The sequence below is a fragment of the Aquarana catesbeiana genome, linkage group LG13 (genome assembly GCF_042186555.1).
Source record: "Aquarana catesbeiana isolate 2022-GZ linkage group LG13, ASM4218655v1, whole genome shotgun sequence".
NCBI classification, from domain to species: domain Eukaryota; kingdom Metazoa; phylum Chordata; class Amphibia; order Anura; family Ranidae; genus Aquarana; species Aquarana catesbeiana.
Genome location: NC_133336.1, coordinates 87,634,765 through 87,651,627, shown reverse-complemented (window position 1 = coordinate 87,651,627; position 16,863 = coordinate 87,634,765). Strand labels below are relative to the sequence as shown.

Sequence of the window (16,863 nt, the reverse complement as noted above, 5' to 3'; positions counted from 1 at the left end):
TGATTGGTATCCTAGACCTACAAGAGGTCTGGATGAGGTTTTGGGGTAAATGTTTTGACCCCTGGAGAACCTACCTTTAACATGCATGTTGGTATCCTAGACTGAGTAAATCGGTCTAGAAGAGGTTTATTTTGATTGGTATCCTAGACCTACAAGAGGTCTGGATGAGGTTCTGGGGTAAATGTTTTGACCCCTGGAGAACCTACCTTTAACATGCATGTTGGTATCCTAGACTGAGGCTTGCACCTCAAGCCTCGTTCTCGTTCCTGTTCCTGTCTGGTCACGTGATACGAAAAAATCTCCCAGCAACCTCTACGCGTTTCGCATCATAGAATGCGTCATCAGGAAGCTGGCAGCTTCCTGATGACGCATTCTATGATGCGAAATGCGTAGAGGCTGCTGGGAGATTTTTTCGTATCACGTGACCAGACAGGAACGGGAACGAGAACGAGGCTTGAGGTGCAAGCCAAGCGTGGACATCGCACATTATCAACAGGCGGACCATGCACACAGCCAGACACCCGCCCGTAACTGCTGGATAAGCTTCGTGCCGGCTCGAGGGCACTTTTAAATGTGAGTGAATACTCTTTCTTTGGTTTTTAAATAAATACTTTAAACATATTGCGCTATGATCGCTTTTTGTCCCTATACTTCTATATGAGGAATACTAGAGTCCAAGGTTAGCCGGTGAGGAGTGTTACAAAGGTGGAGTGGTTATCCCTTGAATGAACCAAAGGCACATCTTTATATAAGCATCTGGTGAGTGGCCAATCTGGATGGTGGAGGTGTTTCACTAAGTCACACATGATTATCAAAGGAACATAGGAGCACGGCAGTCACAATTATAGATGAAGAATTTTGGAGCACATTTAAAGGACTTTTTATGCATTGGATGTTTAATTTTGGTTTGATTTAAAGCACATGATAATATTTATAAGTGGTTGTTTTGAAAAAGGGAATAATATAAGTGGTGATAATCTGAAAGTAGCGCATTCACACGTATACATTAGTATATTTATATATAGTCAGGAATTTGTGTTCATGTGTATGCATACTTTGCTTGGTGGAGTGACTGTGTATTGCTATATAGAAAACAGAAGATAATGACATTTTGTTAATGAATGTTCACAAATGTAAGTTCATTTCTTTGTAATCTTTGTAGACTGTTAGGGAATATTGTATGTGTGAGGGAGACTGATCATCTCCCAAATTAGGTTAGAATAAGTCTGTAGTGGTTGTAAAAATGTTGGTGTGGAAGGACCCTGTGTGTTAGTTCTATGAGTGAATTGTAAGAAGTATGCAACTGATGCTGAATTCTGCATCGTGTATGATGAATATGGAAATGATATGTATCTTCCATACAAATACAATTAGAGTTTTCTGTGTCATATCTTTGATTTTGTGACACTTGTTCTTAGTATTTGATAGGAGGATTTATATTTATATGAGTTAAATGTGTGTCTGTGTGTGTGTGGTTTTTTTTGTATGAGGTGTAAAATGAATCCCTATGTTAATGATTGTATATGTCTTTCGTGGAGAGGCTAGGGATTGATACATCTATGGTGACTGATTGACTTTAGCATCAAAGTTCTAAATGTTATTGGCAGTGAGTGTGTGTGTGGAAGGCACGATTCATTAATGTTTTTTATAATCTTTTGAATATGTACCTCAGCTAGTTAGCACCATGAATGAGCTCAGGGAGTTAGAAGTTATTTAAACTTTAGAAAAAAGAAAGTTGTTTGTTTTAAGTAATTTACGACACAAAGTTCTCCCATATTTTTTTGTATCCAGCATACTGCTTCTGGAAGGAAAATATCTGTAGATAAATTCAATGCCGCTAATGTAATTAATGTCATGCTTAAAAGATTTTACAGTTGTAGGTTTTACATGTTAGACAAAATACTGTATTTTTTTTCAGTATGTGTTTAGGAGCTTATGTGCAACAGCATTAAATCACTTTTTGTGACAGCTCATCTCAGTGCTCTGTACTGAGATGAAAGGGGCACGTTTAGGTGCCTTTAGACAGAAACTGGATGAGCTTACCAGAAAATAAATAAAATCTCAGAATACGTTCTTATTCTTAAACATTTGTTGATTTTTTATTAGAATATAAACTGTAGATTATAATAGGTATTCTGTCTTTTATATTATGGACTGTAGTAGTGAAAGGTGCATTTTATTTTTAGTGTATCACTCTTGTAAGTAGGGTGCTTATTCTCCCTTGTAGCTTTTGTTGTTTATTTTGTCATGTCCCTATCTTATTGTACAGTATTATGTATACTGTCATCTTTATATATTTGCCTACTTAGTAGTAATCACAAAGATAGTAATGGGATTTATTTGGTACAAGGGAACTCCAAATTTATATTTGTTTATTATTTTCTAAAAAGAATAGTGAAGAGTGATGCATGGTAACAGTGCTACCATCTTATTATATGTGCTATATGTAGCACATACAGGGGGGTGAATTAGAATTAGATAATTAGAGTCTTAATTTTTAATCTTAGCTTGTAAGCTCTGGTGAGCAAGGTCCCTTATTAGTATTGGCTAGAACTTATTTTGTCCTACCTGATTACAATATTTAGTAATCATCAGGCTGATTATTAGTTTGCCTAAAGAAATAATTTGTTTCTTTTTTCCAGGAGCAGCCAGCACGTTTTTATATGTAAAGTTATAATTTGTAAAATTTCACTCCTTTTGATTTTTTTATTATTCAAGTTCCTAGTTATGCTACTACAGGTGGCAAAGTCAGTTTTTGGATTAGGGTCACTCTGCATTAATATGATCTAATTAACAATAAAATTTGTATATAATTATTCTTAAGGAAGGGACATAGTAATGCACATTTTCTTAACCTCTTTAGATTTAACAGAATGTGCAAGTGACCATGTAATTTTATTTTGATTTCTTTTTAATTATGAACAATCACAATGTAGTTTCACAAAATGTAGTTCTTCAAAGTCTATTTTGTGTGCCTGTATATAGACTTTATTGCAATGAAAGAACAAAGCTGTAGATATAGATATACTTTAATAAATGTCTACTCCTTTTTAAAGTAAATCACAGTTTTTCATATGGTCATGCAAATGTACGAGACAACAGCTAAGTGTCTGATGTGGGAAATTTTTCCCAGGATTGGAATGTATACAGCACTGATATCAGATAATTGTACCCATTTTAATGAAAAATCAGTTCCATTCTGCTCTGTGCTTGGCATAGACAATAGAACCTTGTGTCCACACTCATATTCATTGGTGGATAGGTTGTATGGGCTGTTGTAGACCAAATTAAATACAATTTGCTGGGCCATATGAAACTTTGGATAGATTTGTCACTAAATTTAGGAGTTCTAGAGGCAAATGATAGTTGCTTAGACTTCATGCTGTACAGTGGGAGATAAAATGTTCATGTGTTTAAAATAATTAACCAAATCAGTGTAGTTTTGTTTCTAAACAGATCCTTGTTTTAGATGTGATCTCTTGTTCCAGTCAAAGCCAGTAAAGGAATGTATGTCAGTAACTCTTGATGACTGCAAGTACATTAAAGATCATAAAAGGAAGTGGAAGAATTCACAATTCAAGTGTCCATTTAAATCCACATTTGTGACAGTGACATTTTCCATTTCTATAGTAGTCAAAGTCTGAGTGAGATTACCAAGAGTGTTATTCACATAAGTGCAAGTGGAATACATACAAGAGACTGTTGCAGACAAAGACATTGGAAGTATTTCAGTAATGGACAATTCTAATTAATTATATGTGATACTTTGTATGTAGAGACTTACTGTTGTTTTGTTTGTTATATATGTTATAAGTATTAATATTGTGAACACCTTGAAGTGGAACTTTGGTCACAAACTTAATTCCTGCTGGATTACTTGAGGCTGACCCCTTTTGCAGGTGTAGCTATGAAGCACAGTAAAAAATAAGTGCTTATACTGTTTAAAATGCACTGTTCCACCCTGCTCTACACAGGCTCAGTTGTGCTCTATTTTTTGCACTGCTTAAAATCTAGAGGCCAGCCTGAAATTCTACTGCTGCTGAAAGGTTATGGGCTTCAGTAAAATGGTAGCATAATAATTAATGTGGAATGTATTTTTCTTGCTAATGAACCTTGTTTTATCACATTTTTGTGAGCAGAGTTCCACTTTGAGTAAATGTTCAATCATTATAAACAAATAGTTTTATCATTTTTTGAAAAAAAAAAAAAGTGGGGAGGTGTAATGTAATGAGTATGACATTATCGCTAAAGACTGTATGCTATTGATGCTTTATAGGATATGTTATGATATTTGTCATGATTTTGTTTTATAATTCATGTTTTAAGACATAGGAGAGGTAGGCTACTGACTTAGACAGTATAGCAGTGACTGACAGAAGAGACCCATGCTGACTGTTATTGTATAATATTCTGCAGTATAGTATGTGCAGGGATGGAAAAAAGTGAAATGGTTTTGGGTTTAGCAAACTTTGTGGGAAGACTACAAAATTAAAACTAATGAAATATCTGGACTGACTATATTAACAGTATGACATGACCAGGGTAATAGTGACTGATAGGTGGAGTCAAGATTAAGAAATTATAAGAATTTTACAATTATTGTATGGGAAATAGTATAGGTTGGGAAATGTAAAAGAATAGTCTATATAAAATACTTTGTACCGAAAACATGTACTTCAAGGGATTTATACTGATAATTATTATTAATATTCTAAGAGTATTGTATTATCATAAAACTATATAGATACATGTATATTATTTTAGCGGATGTTGTAAAAGCAAAAGGAATGCACTAAATTAAGTTATTAAATAAAATGAGAGTGTAGGAGCCATTGCTTTGTAGGTTGCCCTGAAGTGCTTGCCGGAGACCTATTGTATCCTGACACTGACTTTATTTTTATTTTTTATAACTATAATTTTGAAGTGTATTTTATATCCAGACAAATATTCGGTGATCGCAGAAGACATGATGCAACTTGTTACAAATGTTAATTGCTACAAAGGAAGGATTTCATGCAATAAAGGAACATCTGAGACTTGTACCTTTGCAGAACAGGTATGCACTGAACTTGTGTCTTACAGCTTCCAAACAGCTTGTGCTATGATACTGGACCAGCAAATGATGATGAAGAAGGAGATCTCTCCAAAAAACATCAAGCACTTGGCTAAGCTGAAAAGACCTATGCAGGAAAAGGCAGAGCCTTATGGGACTGAGTCTGCTGAATGGTCCCTGGAAACACATACTTGGCTTTCATTCACTAGCTAAATGGATTGTTCCTCTTTCCTGTTATCTTTGATGTGATGTTGCTGAGTAACTGTTGCCTGTTGCAAGAAGTTTGTGGCAAGAATGATCACGATGCCACTGAGACTGACAACTATATTTTCCGTGCCACATATGGAGAAGGACTTTGCAGCTACAGAAGAAGATGCAGTGTGTTTTTGATTGGACTGATTGATTTATTTTTTTTATTTTTTGGACTGATTTTTTTTTTTTTTTTTTTGACAATTTATGCGATAAGTGTCGGGTGCATGGGGTCTCTGAAGGGCATGGTGGGTGATCTGTATTGTAATTGCTGTGAGGCTTGTGTAAAGCCTCAACAGGGGGGAAATGTTGTAGAATCTCATATTAGCCAATGTATTTCATATTAGTCATATTGATTTGCATATATTTTATTGATTATTATTAGGGTTGTCCCGATACCACTTTTTTAGGACCGAGTACAAGTACCGATACTTTTTTTCAAGTACTCGCCGATACCGATTACCGATACTTTTTTTTTAATGTCACGTGACAGTGCTTTTTTTTTCATTTTTTTTTTTTTTTTTAACAGTGCTTGCTTTTTTTGGGGGGGGGGGGGGGGAGGGGGTGAACGTTGTATGTGTGTGTTATTTTTTTTTTTTTTACAATTTTAATTTTTTACAATAATATTTCTTTTATTCTTTATTGTTTTTTTTTTTAATCAGCCCTTTTGGGGGGCTTTGGTGAGATATCAGGGGTCTTAACAGACCTCTGATATCTCCCCCTTGAGACAGAGAAAGAGACAGAGGATAGAGAATCCCCAGTCCCTTTCTCTGCAGCGTCAGCTGCACTGACAATGAATGGAGAGAAGACCGCAGCTTCTCTCCATTCATAAACTGACACATCGTAATCTCGTAATCACAGAAGATTACAATGTTTCAGTTATGTGAATGGACAGAGTCAGCTGACTCTATCCATACACAAAGGAAGGAGGAGGGGGAGGACGGAGGAACTGAGGGGGAGAACGGAGGGGACAGATAAGAGCAGAACGGAGGGGACAGATAAGAGCAGAATGGAGGGGACAGCTGAGAGGGACAGATAAGAGCAGAACGGAGGGGACAGCTGAGAGGGACAGAGGAAAGGAGGGGGCATGGAGGAGGATGCAGTGACAGTCAGCTGTGAGCGATCACCGCTGTATGTCACTAAAGCTGGTGAAAGCCACTGGGGGAGAATCTTGTAACTCCCCCACACGCCGATCACAGCTGTCCTCTAGGTATCGGGGGAAGCATCGGGAGCATTTGCCCGAGTACAAGTACTTGGGCAAATGCTCGGTATCGGTGCCGATACCGATACTAGTATCGGTATCGGGACAACCCTAATTATTATTATTATTATTATATAGTAGTGGTTTTATCAATATTATTATTCAATAAGTAAAGCAACAATTATTAATTTTTAGTAATGTATACTGTGTTTTCCATAGATTTAGAAAGTCTTCATTTTTAAATGCTGAACTTTGGATGACCTCTCTGCTTCTTTCTTATACGTTTATAGTTTACTGGGTGAAAGTTCATTAGAATAGATTCAAGTAATATAGAATTGTCTCAGACAGATAAGAAAACAGGTGGGTAAAATAATTAGGTGGAATACAGGAAAGTTATGTACAGAATATTAATTAAGTTTGACAGGGTCAAACAAAGGTCTGCTTGTGCCATCATTAAAACTGTTAAAATACATGCATATAGTGAAACATATAAAACATCTGGTGGGGTTATTGAAAGTTAATTGTCTCAAAGTTGTAAATCTGCAAATCCTTGAAGCTAGTTAAATCTTATCAAAATAAGGAGAGTTTGATAACACAGCTGGGTGCCAGACTGTCTCTATACAGGTGTTTTTAATTGGACAAAAACAGTTATAAATCACTTTAATGAACATATAGGAATTTTGGGAATAATTAAGTTTATCTGGTTGTAGAACAGATGTCAGATTTATGGTTAGTTACATTGACGTAGATCTTAGCGACCAATCATATGTAAGAGAGATGGTTGAGATAAGACTTGTAAAATGGTATATAAATGCAAGCTCTGCAATTGTTAGACAGACAAGTCAGATAGGAGCTCATAAGGCTGAACTCTGTGTATGCTGCCCTATTGCACGGGTCATAGAGGTCAGAACCAATGGGTAAGTATCTGTCCATAACTTGTCTCCTCGTACGAGTCAGAGAAGACTTCTTGACTTGTTCCAGAATGTGGTCTCAGGCGAATTTCCCTCACAAACTTGGTTGAGCTGGAACTCAGAACTCTGTGAGGGGACCAGACCACCGGCCAATTGGCTGGACCCTATCAGGTGACAGGTTCCCAAGAATTGGCAGTAAAGACCCATTCTGGTTCAAGGTGAGAACAATTCACAATTGTTTCAATTGGGTTAGAGGATAAGAATATTTATATCTAATATGCATGCATTGTAAGAAACTGTATAAATTAGACCTGTATATTGTAATACTTTGAACATAAACCTGTATGTTATCAGCTGTTAATAAACCTGCATTGCTGAAGTTCTGCCTGGTTCGATACTTTACTATTCTACTTCAAAGGTCAGTTATAGGCCGGGTGTGTTATGTGAACCTCGGGCTACAGATATATGGAAAATTAAAATCAAAATAAGTAGGTGATTACACATAAGCGGCTCCCCTCAAAGTGTAGACAATGCTAACTTAAGTGATTTGTGACAGCGATAGGGGGCGCTAGTGTTTTAACAAAAACATAGAATAATATTATACCATGTTTTGAAAACTTCATATATACAATTTAATGTACATAATAAAGTGCTCCATGCTTAATAATTTGTTGATTTACACTTAATAAACAATTGATGAAAAAATTTAATCATTTAAAAGTCCATGAATTTTTCTGTGATATATTGCGAAAGCATAACACCATCACCATATGCAGTAATCTTAATGTGTGTGGTAATGTGTGTGGTTACATTTCCTACTCACCAGAAGGACATGACCTCTTTATCTAAAAAGAAGGTTGGAATGAGCTTTGTTTGTGGGTCTTTAAACTTGCTTGGATATTAAGTGGAGATGAACCAGGGTAGCCTTCTATACAACAACCTCCTCTCTACTAAGATATACCATTAAAAATAAGATATAAAGGGTGCCATAGCGTAAAAACATTTATTTATAAAATAACACATATACAAATTCCAATTGGCTGCTTACATTTAAAAGTGCCTTCTCCCGGTACTGAGGACACTTGCATGTAGTACTTGGCAGGGATTTCAGCTGCCCTGTGCTCGTGGGTCGGCATGCATTCCACCGCCGTAGTACAGTGAACCGGAAGTTTGGGACCCGGAAGTGACGTGACCGGAATGCGCCTCGACATATGTTTCATCTTACGACATCATCAGGAAGCACTTAGTTCGGGACCCGGAAGTTCGGACCCGGTTTGGGACCCGGAAGTGATGTTGTAATCAGCGCTTCCGGTTCGGGACCCAGAAGTGACGTCGTAATCAGCGCTTCCCGATTACGACGTCATCAGGAAACGCTTCCTGATGACGTCATAGTACGATACGTACGTCGAGGTGCATACCGGTCACGGCACTTCCAGGTTTACCAAACTTCCGGTTCACGGTACTACGGCGGTGGAATGCACGCCGACCCACAAGCACAAGGCGGCTGACAATCCCTGCCAAGTACTACATGCGAGTGTCCTCAGTGCCGGGAGAAGGCAATTGTAAGGTAAGCAGCCAATTGGAATCTATATATGTGTTATTTTATAAATAAACACTTTGTATCTTACTTTTAATGGTATATCTTGGTGGAGAGGAGGTTGTTGTATGGAAGGGCTACCCTGGTTCATCTCCAGCTAATATCCAACCTCTTCAGCCCCGGAAGATTTTACCCCCTTCCTGAGCAGAGCACTGCATTGCTTTAACTGACAATTGTGCGGTCGTGCAACGCTGCACCCAAACAAAATTGACGTTCTTTTTATCCCACAAATAGAGCTTTCTTTTAGTGGTACTTGATCACCTCTGCGATTTTTGTTTTTTGCGCTATAAACAAAGAAACAGCAACACTTTTGAAAAAAACGCAATATTTTTTACTTTTTGCTATAATAAATATCCCCCAAAAATATATATATATATATATATATATATAAAAAAAAAATGTTTCCTCAGTTTAGGCCGATATGTATTCTTCTACATATTTTTGGTAAAAAAAAATTCGCAATAAGCGTATATTGATCGGTTTGCGCAAAAGTTATAGCGTCTACAAAATAGGGGATAGTTTTATGGCATTTTTATTATTAATTTTTTTTATTAGTAATGGCGACGATCTGTGATTTTTATTGTGACTGCGACATTATGGCGGACACATAGGACACTATTGACACATTTTTGGGACCATTGTCATTTATACAGCGATTAGTGCTATAAAAATGTACTGATTACTGTGTAAATGACACTGGCAGGGAAGGGGTTAACCAGTAGAGGGCGATGCTGGGGTTAATTGTGTCCTAGGGAGTGATTCTAACTGTTCGGGGGATGGGCTACAGCTTACATGACAGGGAGCAGTGATCTCTGTCATGTCACAAGGCAGAACGGGGAAATGCCTTGTTTACATAGACACTTCCCCGTTCTGCGGCTCCGTGACACGATCGCCGGGAGACCATCATCAATTGTGGTTTTGTTTATGAAGTATAAATCCACAAATTATTAAGCACGGAGCACTTTATTATGTACATTAAGTTGTATATGTCAAGTTTTTAAAACATGGTATAATATTAATATATGGTTTGGTTTAGTTGTTAAAACGGTAACATTAGCGCCCCCTATCACTATCACAGTTATAGGTGGGGGCAGTGGTCAGTTGTTTGTTTATCTGGTACAGCCCCATTTGGAGTTCGCCTCTGTCCGCCAGCTCAGCGGGAGATCTCTCCGTTGATCTCCACTGAGCCGGCGAATGACAGGTCCTTCTCTGCTCACTGAGCGGGGAGGGGCCTGTCGAGCGCCGCTGCTTCCTATGGAAAGATCGAACGAAAACGGACAGCATCTCACCCGATCCGATCCCCCACGGACGGATACGAACGTAAGGGTATCCGTCTGATTTTAGCGGTTCGGACCAGGTCGGATGTCAGCGGACATGTCACCGCTGACATCTGTCGCTCCATAGACTAGCATGGAGAGCCCGTTCAGGTCCGCCGACAAAACTGACAGGCTGACCTGAACGGTCCGACAGTGTGAAAGGGGCCTTAGAGCCAGGCAGTCAAATAGGAGCATGAGTTTACTGAGTGCCCAGCTCTAGCTCTAACTCAGTAGGGGCGTGCCAGACCGCTGCAGAGAGACTGTTGCACTTACACAGATATCAGCAGTCGTCACCGCAGCCTCCTACCCAGCCATGGACTTTGCAAACAGTGCTTGATGGTATTTACAAGCCATAAAAAAAGCTAGGCTTGCAGTCATTTTTAGCAACTTAAAGTTTAACTTTAATTTCTAAAGAAGGTACAGTTAGGCCTTAATTTAAAACTGTACCCATAACTTTTTATTGGCTGAGCTGTAAAGGGTTAGAACTTCTGTAAACATTTTTACTCATGTCTTTGTCTCAGTTGGCAGGAGATTCTACATTTCATTGCATGGTGACAAATATCACAGATTTACTTCAAGAACTTTTCCTATCAACAAAATATTTTGCCATTTAGTATGTTAATTAACAAAGTGTTGTGTTGTCGACCTTGTCTTGCATTGGAGCCTGATGTGTTATAATAAACTTATTATAAAATTCACTTTACCTGAGCCTAAAGACATGCCTTTTCTTCTTATAATCCGCTACAGCCTCACAGGATGCACTGCCTAGGAATAGTCCCTCCTCGCCTTGTAGGGGTTCATTCAGAGCAAAGTTCTTAGCGTCTTTGTAGAAAAAGATGTCATTGTTCTTCAACGCACAGTAGACATTACTCCATGTTCTGCATTACAGAAAAAAGAACAAACATTAACCACTTGACCACTGGGCACTTAAACCCCCTTCCTAACCAGACCAATTTTCAGCTTTCGGTGCTCTCACATTTTGTTTGTTTCAATCTCTCTTTATTAAGTTTTCATTTCATATAAAACAATCATAAATGTCATAACTTCATAAAAATGACTTCCCGATTAAACAGAACGTTTTACAACATGTTCCTCATACTTCTATTACAGAAAAGATTTTTCCTTTTAATAGATTGTAAACGCCTGCATCATTCAACACCATATCTACTCATCCTAAACCCCTAAGGATCTACACCCCCTCCCCCTCCCTATACATATCTTCACCATACATACCTCATCCGTACAAAACAAAAAAAACAAAAAAAAATCCTCATATCCTCGTTCCCTATACAAATTCTAGTAGTTCTTGGGATGCTCGAAACTCGTCCCAACTTTGCCAGATCTCAGGTAATTGATTTGTTGTGTATCCTTCCTCTCTTATCTGTTCCTCCATATATTGAATCTCGTTCATTTCACATATCCAATCTGCTATAGTTGGACTCTTTGTTTTTTTCCAGTTTCTTGCTATTATTGTTCTAGCTGCTGATGTCATGTGGTGAATGATATCTTTTTTAATTGTCTTTGTTGATTTTGGTATCAGAGACAATAATGAGATTTCCATACTCTGGGTCAACTCTACTCCTGATACTTTATAATAAATCTCAAATATCTTGTTCCAGAATCCTTTCACCAGATGACATCCGTACCATATATGTTCGGTTGTTCCTTTTTCTATTTTGCATCTCCAGCATAAATCTGTATTTCCTTTACTAATTAAGTTTAGAGTAACTGGGCTCCTATACCATCTCATTACGATTTTATAGTTCTTCTCCTGATATTTATATGCAATGGTTGTTCTATGTATAATTTCGAAAACCTTTTCCCATTCTTCTTCCGATAAGGGTCTCCCCATTACATCTTCCCATTTCCTTATGCTTGTTATCTCTTTAAGGGGGCTATTCGGGATTAATTCATCATATATCTTCGATAATTTCTTAATTGGGGCCTGTTCTCCCAATAATAGTTTTTCAAACCTGGTCAGTGGTCTATTTATCCTGATTATTTTGGGCTCTATAAATGTCTGAAGTTGTTGGTACTGCAACCATTTTTTTTCATTTCCCGTTCCCATTTCCCTCAATGTGGGTATTTTCCCATTCTCAAGGATTTGTACCAGTCTTGTGTCCTCCTTCCTATTCCATTTTAAGAATTTTTTACCTCCCATTGCTGGAGGGAATTCAGGGTTGAAAAACAGTGGAGTCATGGGTCCCACCATCGTAGAGAGCTTCCCACCTTTCACTATGCCATCCCATACCTTTAACGTTGCATTTACAAAGAGTGTCAGCTCCTTTCTCTTAGGTCTTAAGTGGGGTTCTACCCATGGAAGGGCTTTTAGTTGGGGCCCTATTATTTCCTCCTCCATACTAACCCATTGCTTATTTTCTTTATTATGGTACCAGTCTATTATACTGGTCAGTGATGCTGCCTGCAGATATTTTACGCAGTCTGGTAACGCCAGCCCTCCTTTTCTTTTTTTTCTTATTAGGTTTTCCTTTTTTATCCGGGTAGTTTTATGCGCCCATATAAATTCGACTATGGCTTTTCTTAGCTCCTTCATCAGTTTTTTTGGGGGTTCCAATGGTATCGTTTGAAAAGTATATAAGAGCTTTGGCAGTATATCCATTTTTACAGTATTAACTCTTCCCGTCCATGAGTGTATCAATTTATCGTATTTCTGTAATGATTTAGTAGCATTTCCAATTGCTTTCTCGTAGTTCATCCCCTGTAATTGTTTCAAATCTTTTGTTAAAAAGATTCCTAAATATTTTATTGCATTTTGCTTCCATTTAAATGGAAAATCCTTTTGCATCAGTAAACTAGTTTTTTCGTTTACTGATATATTCAATATCTCTGATTTGTCGTAATTTACTTTGAAATAACTTAGTTCCCCAAATCTTCTAATTTCTTTCATTAGATTTGTAGATTTGGGATAGTTATAATGGGGTTGGTTATATATATTAGCAGATCATCTGCATATGCAGCTATCTTGTATTCTCCCCCTCCCCCCACCTTTAACCCTTTAATATCTTTGTTATTTCTGATTGCAGTAATTAGATGTTCCATTATGAGTACAAACAGCAAGGGAGAAAGGGGACACCCTTTGATATTTTTATATCCTTTGATAACATGTTGTTTACTCTCACTTTTGCTTTAGAGTTGGAATACAAAGCAGCAATCCTATTAAACATTTTTGGGCCCATACCAAGTTGTTTTAATGTTTCTTCTAAGAAGCACCACCCTATCTTATCGAATGCTTTTTCAGCATCTACGGCCAACATACATGTTTCAATAGCTGTTCTTTGGGCGAACTCCAACAGTGTACAGGTCTTTATGATGTTATCCTTAGTTTCCCTCCCTTTCATAAATCCAGCTTGATCTAATTGTATGTAATTAGGTAGGATTGGTGTTATTCTATTCGCAATATTTTTAGAATACAAACGTATATCTATGTTGGTTAAAGAAATTGGCCAATAGTTTTTACATAACGTATGGTCCTTCTCCAGTTTTGGAATCCCCCTTATACATTGTTATTTCCTCCAATTAAATAATTAAATTTAAGGTACTTCAAATTCATTAGTATCCTAGTGCATAAACCATTAAATTAATATTACACCTTATACCTTGCTATTACCCCTTCCCAAAAAATTGAAAATAAAAATATCTCAAATTCAATTCCCCAGTGCATAAACCATTATATATTTCACCTTATTCGTTGTTATTAACCCTTCTCCAAAAAAAAAAAAAAAATATTTTAGAATAAAAATACCTCAAATTAAATTCCCCGATGCATGAACCATTAAATATTTCACCTTATTCGTTGTTATTTACCCTTCTCCAAAAAAAAAAAAAATTAAAATGAAAATACCTCAAATTCAATTCCCCACTGCATAAACCATTAAATATTTCACCTTATTCGTTGTTATTAACCCCTTAAAAAAAAAAAAAAAAAAAAACTTTTTCTTTTCCATTACCTCTTTGTTCCACCATTTTAGATGATTAAAATACCTCAAATTCCAATGCATAAATCATTAATTAAACTTATTATTAACCCCTCACAAGCAAAAAAAAAAAAAAAAAAAATAACCTCTATGTATTAAAAAACATTTCCCTTCCCTTCCAGCCTCCCCCCTCCCCATTCCCCCCCTCCCCTGTAACCCCCAACCCTTTTTACGCTTTTTTGACTGTCTGCATGTACAAAATGGGCCAGTCCAGTAATGCTATTTCTGGAATTTTAAAAATGTCCATAAATTCCGGCAAATTCTCCAAGTCTCTGAATGATATAGTTTGTCCCTCCTTTTGAACCTGCAGTTGAAATGGAAATTTCCATCTATATTGAAGATTGTTCTTTATTATTTGCTCCACCAGGGGCCTTAACGCTCTTCTACGATCCAGCGGAAATTTTGATAAATCTTGGAAAAATAACAGGGGTTCTCCCTCATGTTGAATGTTTTTGTTTTGACGGGCCGCAGACATGATTTTATCCTTTATATGGGCAAAATGCATTTTACAAATAATGTCCCGAGGCTTTTTTAAATCTAACTTCCTTATCCCTGTTACTCTGTGTGCCCGATCGATGATTAGGTCTTTTATATCAATATCTTGGGCAACCTCCTGAAAGACTTTTTGTAGTGTTGTTATAAGTTCTTTTGAGCTTACTTCTTCTTTTAATCCTCTGATTCTTATGTTTGATCTTCTATTTCTATTTTCTTGCTCGCCTACATTGCTTATTATTTGCTTTAGTTGTTTTTCTTGCTTCTGTATTTTTTCCTCTATTCTTTTCAATTCTTGTTCCGTTTTTAAGACTCTCTTGTCTACTGTATCTATTTTTTCTTGTGTATTTTTGGTAGATATTTTTAATTCTTGTATCTCCATTTTATATGATTCTTCCAACCTGTGAATATATTGATCCATGTCCACCCTGGTTGGGAGCGATCAAATATACGCACTTATGTCCCATTTCTCCTTATCCTCCTCCTTTTGTTTGTTTGTTAACCCTATTTTGTCGATTGGTGAACTATTTCTAGGGTGGCTTACTTGGTCTTCTCCTGATGAGCTCTCACATTTTGAATGACAATTACTCAGTCATACAACACTGTAACCATATGAAATTTTTGTCCTTTTTTTCACACAAACAGCGCTTTCTTTTGGTGGTATTTAATCACCATTGGTTTTTTTATTTTTTACGCTATAAAAGAAAAAAGACTGAAAATTCTGTAAAAAAATGAATTTTTCTTTGTTTCTGTTATAAAATTTAGCAAATTAGTAATTTTTCTTCATAAATTTTGGCCAAAATTTACACTGCTACATATTTTTGGTAAAAATAAGTACAAATTGGTGTATATTATTTGGTCTTTGTGAAATTTATAGAGTCCACAAGCTATGGTGCCAATATCTGAAAATTGATCACACCTGAAGTACTGATGGCCTATCTGATTTCTTGAGACCCTAACATGCCAGACAAGTACAAATACCCCCCAAATTACCCCTTTTTGGAAAGAAGTGATTCCAAGGTATTTAGAAAGATGCATGGTGAGTTTTTTTGAAGTTGTCATTTTTTTCCACAATTCTTTGCAAAATCAAGATTTTTTTTTCTCACAAAATTGTCATATTAGCAGATTATTTCTCACACACAGCATATGCATACCACAAATTACACCCAAAAACACATTCTGCTATTACTCCGGAGTATGGCGATACCACATGTGTGAGACTTTTACAGAGTGTGGCCACATACAGAGGCCCAACATACAGGGAGCACCTTCAGGCATTCTGGAGCACCCAGGCCAATTCTGACATTTCTCTCCTACATGTAAAAATCATAATTTATTTGCTAGAAAATTACATAGAACCCCAAAATATTATAGCAAAAACCCTAGACAATACAATGGCGGTTGATGCAACTTTTTATCTCACACGGTATTTACGGCATTTTCTTATGGTGTAGGGAATCGCCGGCTGAAAAAGCTGATATCTGAATGATGCCTGTAGCTGCAGGCATCATTCAGATATCCCCACACAAAATCAAGGACGTCATATGACGGCGGGCGGGAAGTGGTTAAAACGCATTTTTTTTAACACAAAGTTGTCTATTTATACAATATTTCTAACACATAACATGTACATACCAAAAATGACACCCCGAAATAGATTCTCCTACTCCTCTTGAGTACGGCGATACCACATGTATGAGACTTCCACAGCCTGGCCACATACAGAGGCCGAGTATGGCTGAGCATGGCAGAGTACAGCTGAGCATGGCCGAGTATGGCTGAGCATGGCTGAGCATGGCTGGGTATGGCTGAGTATGGCAGGGTATTGCAGGGTATCGCCGAGTATGACTGGGTATGGCTGGGTATTTCAGAGTATGGCTGGGTATCACCGAGTATTGCAGAGTATGGCTGGGTATCACCGAGTATTGCAGAGTATGGCTGGGTATGGCAGAGTATGGCTGGGTATGGCAGAGTATGGCTGGGTATGGCAGATTAAGGCTGGGTATTGCAAAGTATGGCTGGGTATTGCAGAGTATGGCTGGGTATCAC

The 16,863-nt window shown here is 37.3% G+C and overlaps 1 protein-coding gene across 2 annotated transcripts in view; it reads right to left on the bottom strand.

The window, feature by feature from the left end:
• Positions 1 to 16,863, bottom strand: part of SPTB (spectrin beta, erythrocytic) — a 233,340-nt gene that overhangs the window by 21,942 nt on the left and 194,535 nt on the right. For both annotated transcript variants that reach the window (XM_073609324.1, XM_073609325.1), the window contains one exon: positions 11,032 to 11,205. In XM_073609324.1, the coding sequence (XP_073465425.1) occupies positions 11,032 to 11,205 (174 nt within the window). The remainder of the gene's footprint in view (positions 1 to 11,031; positions 11,206 to 16,863) is intronic.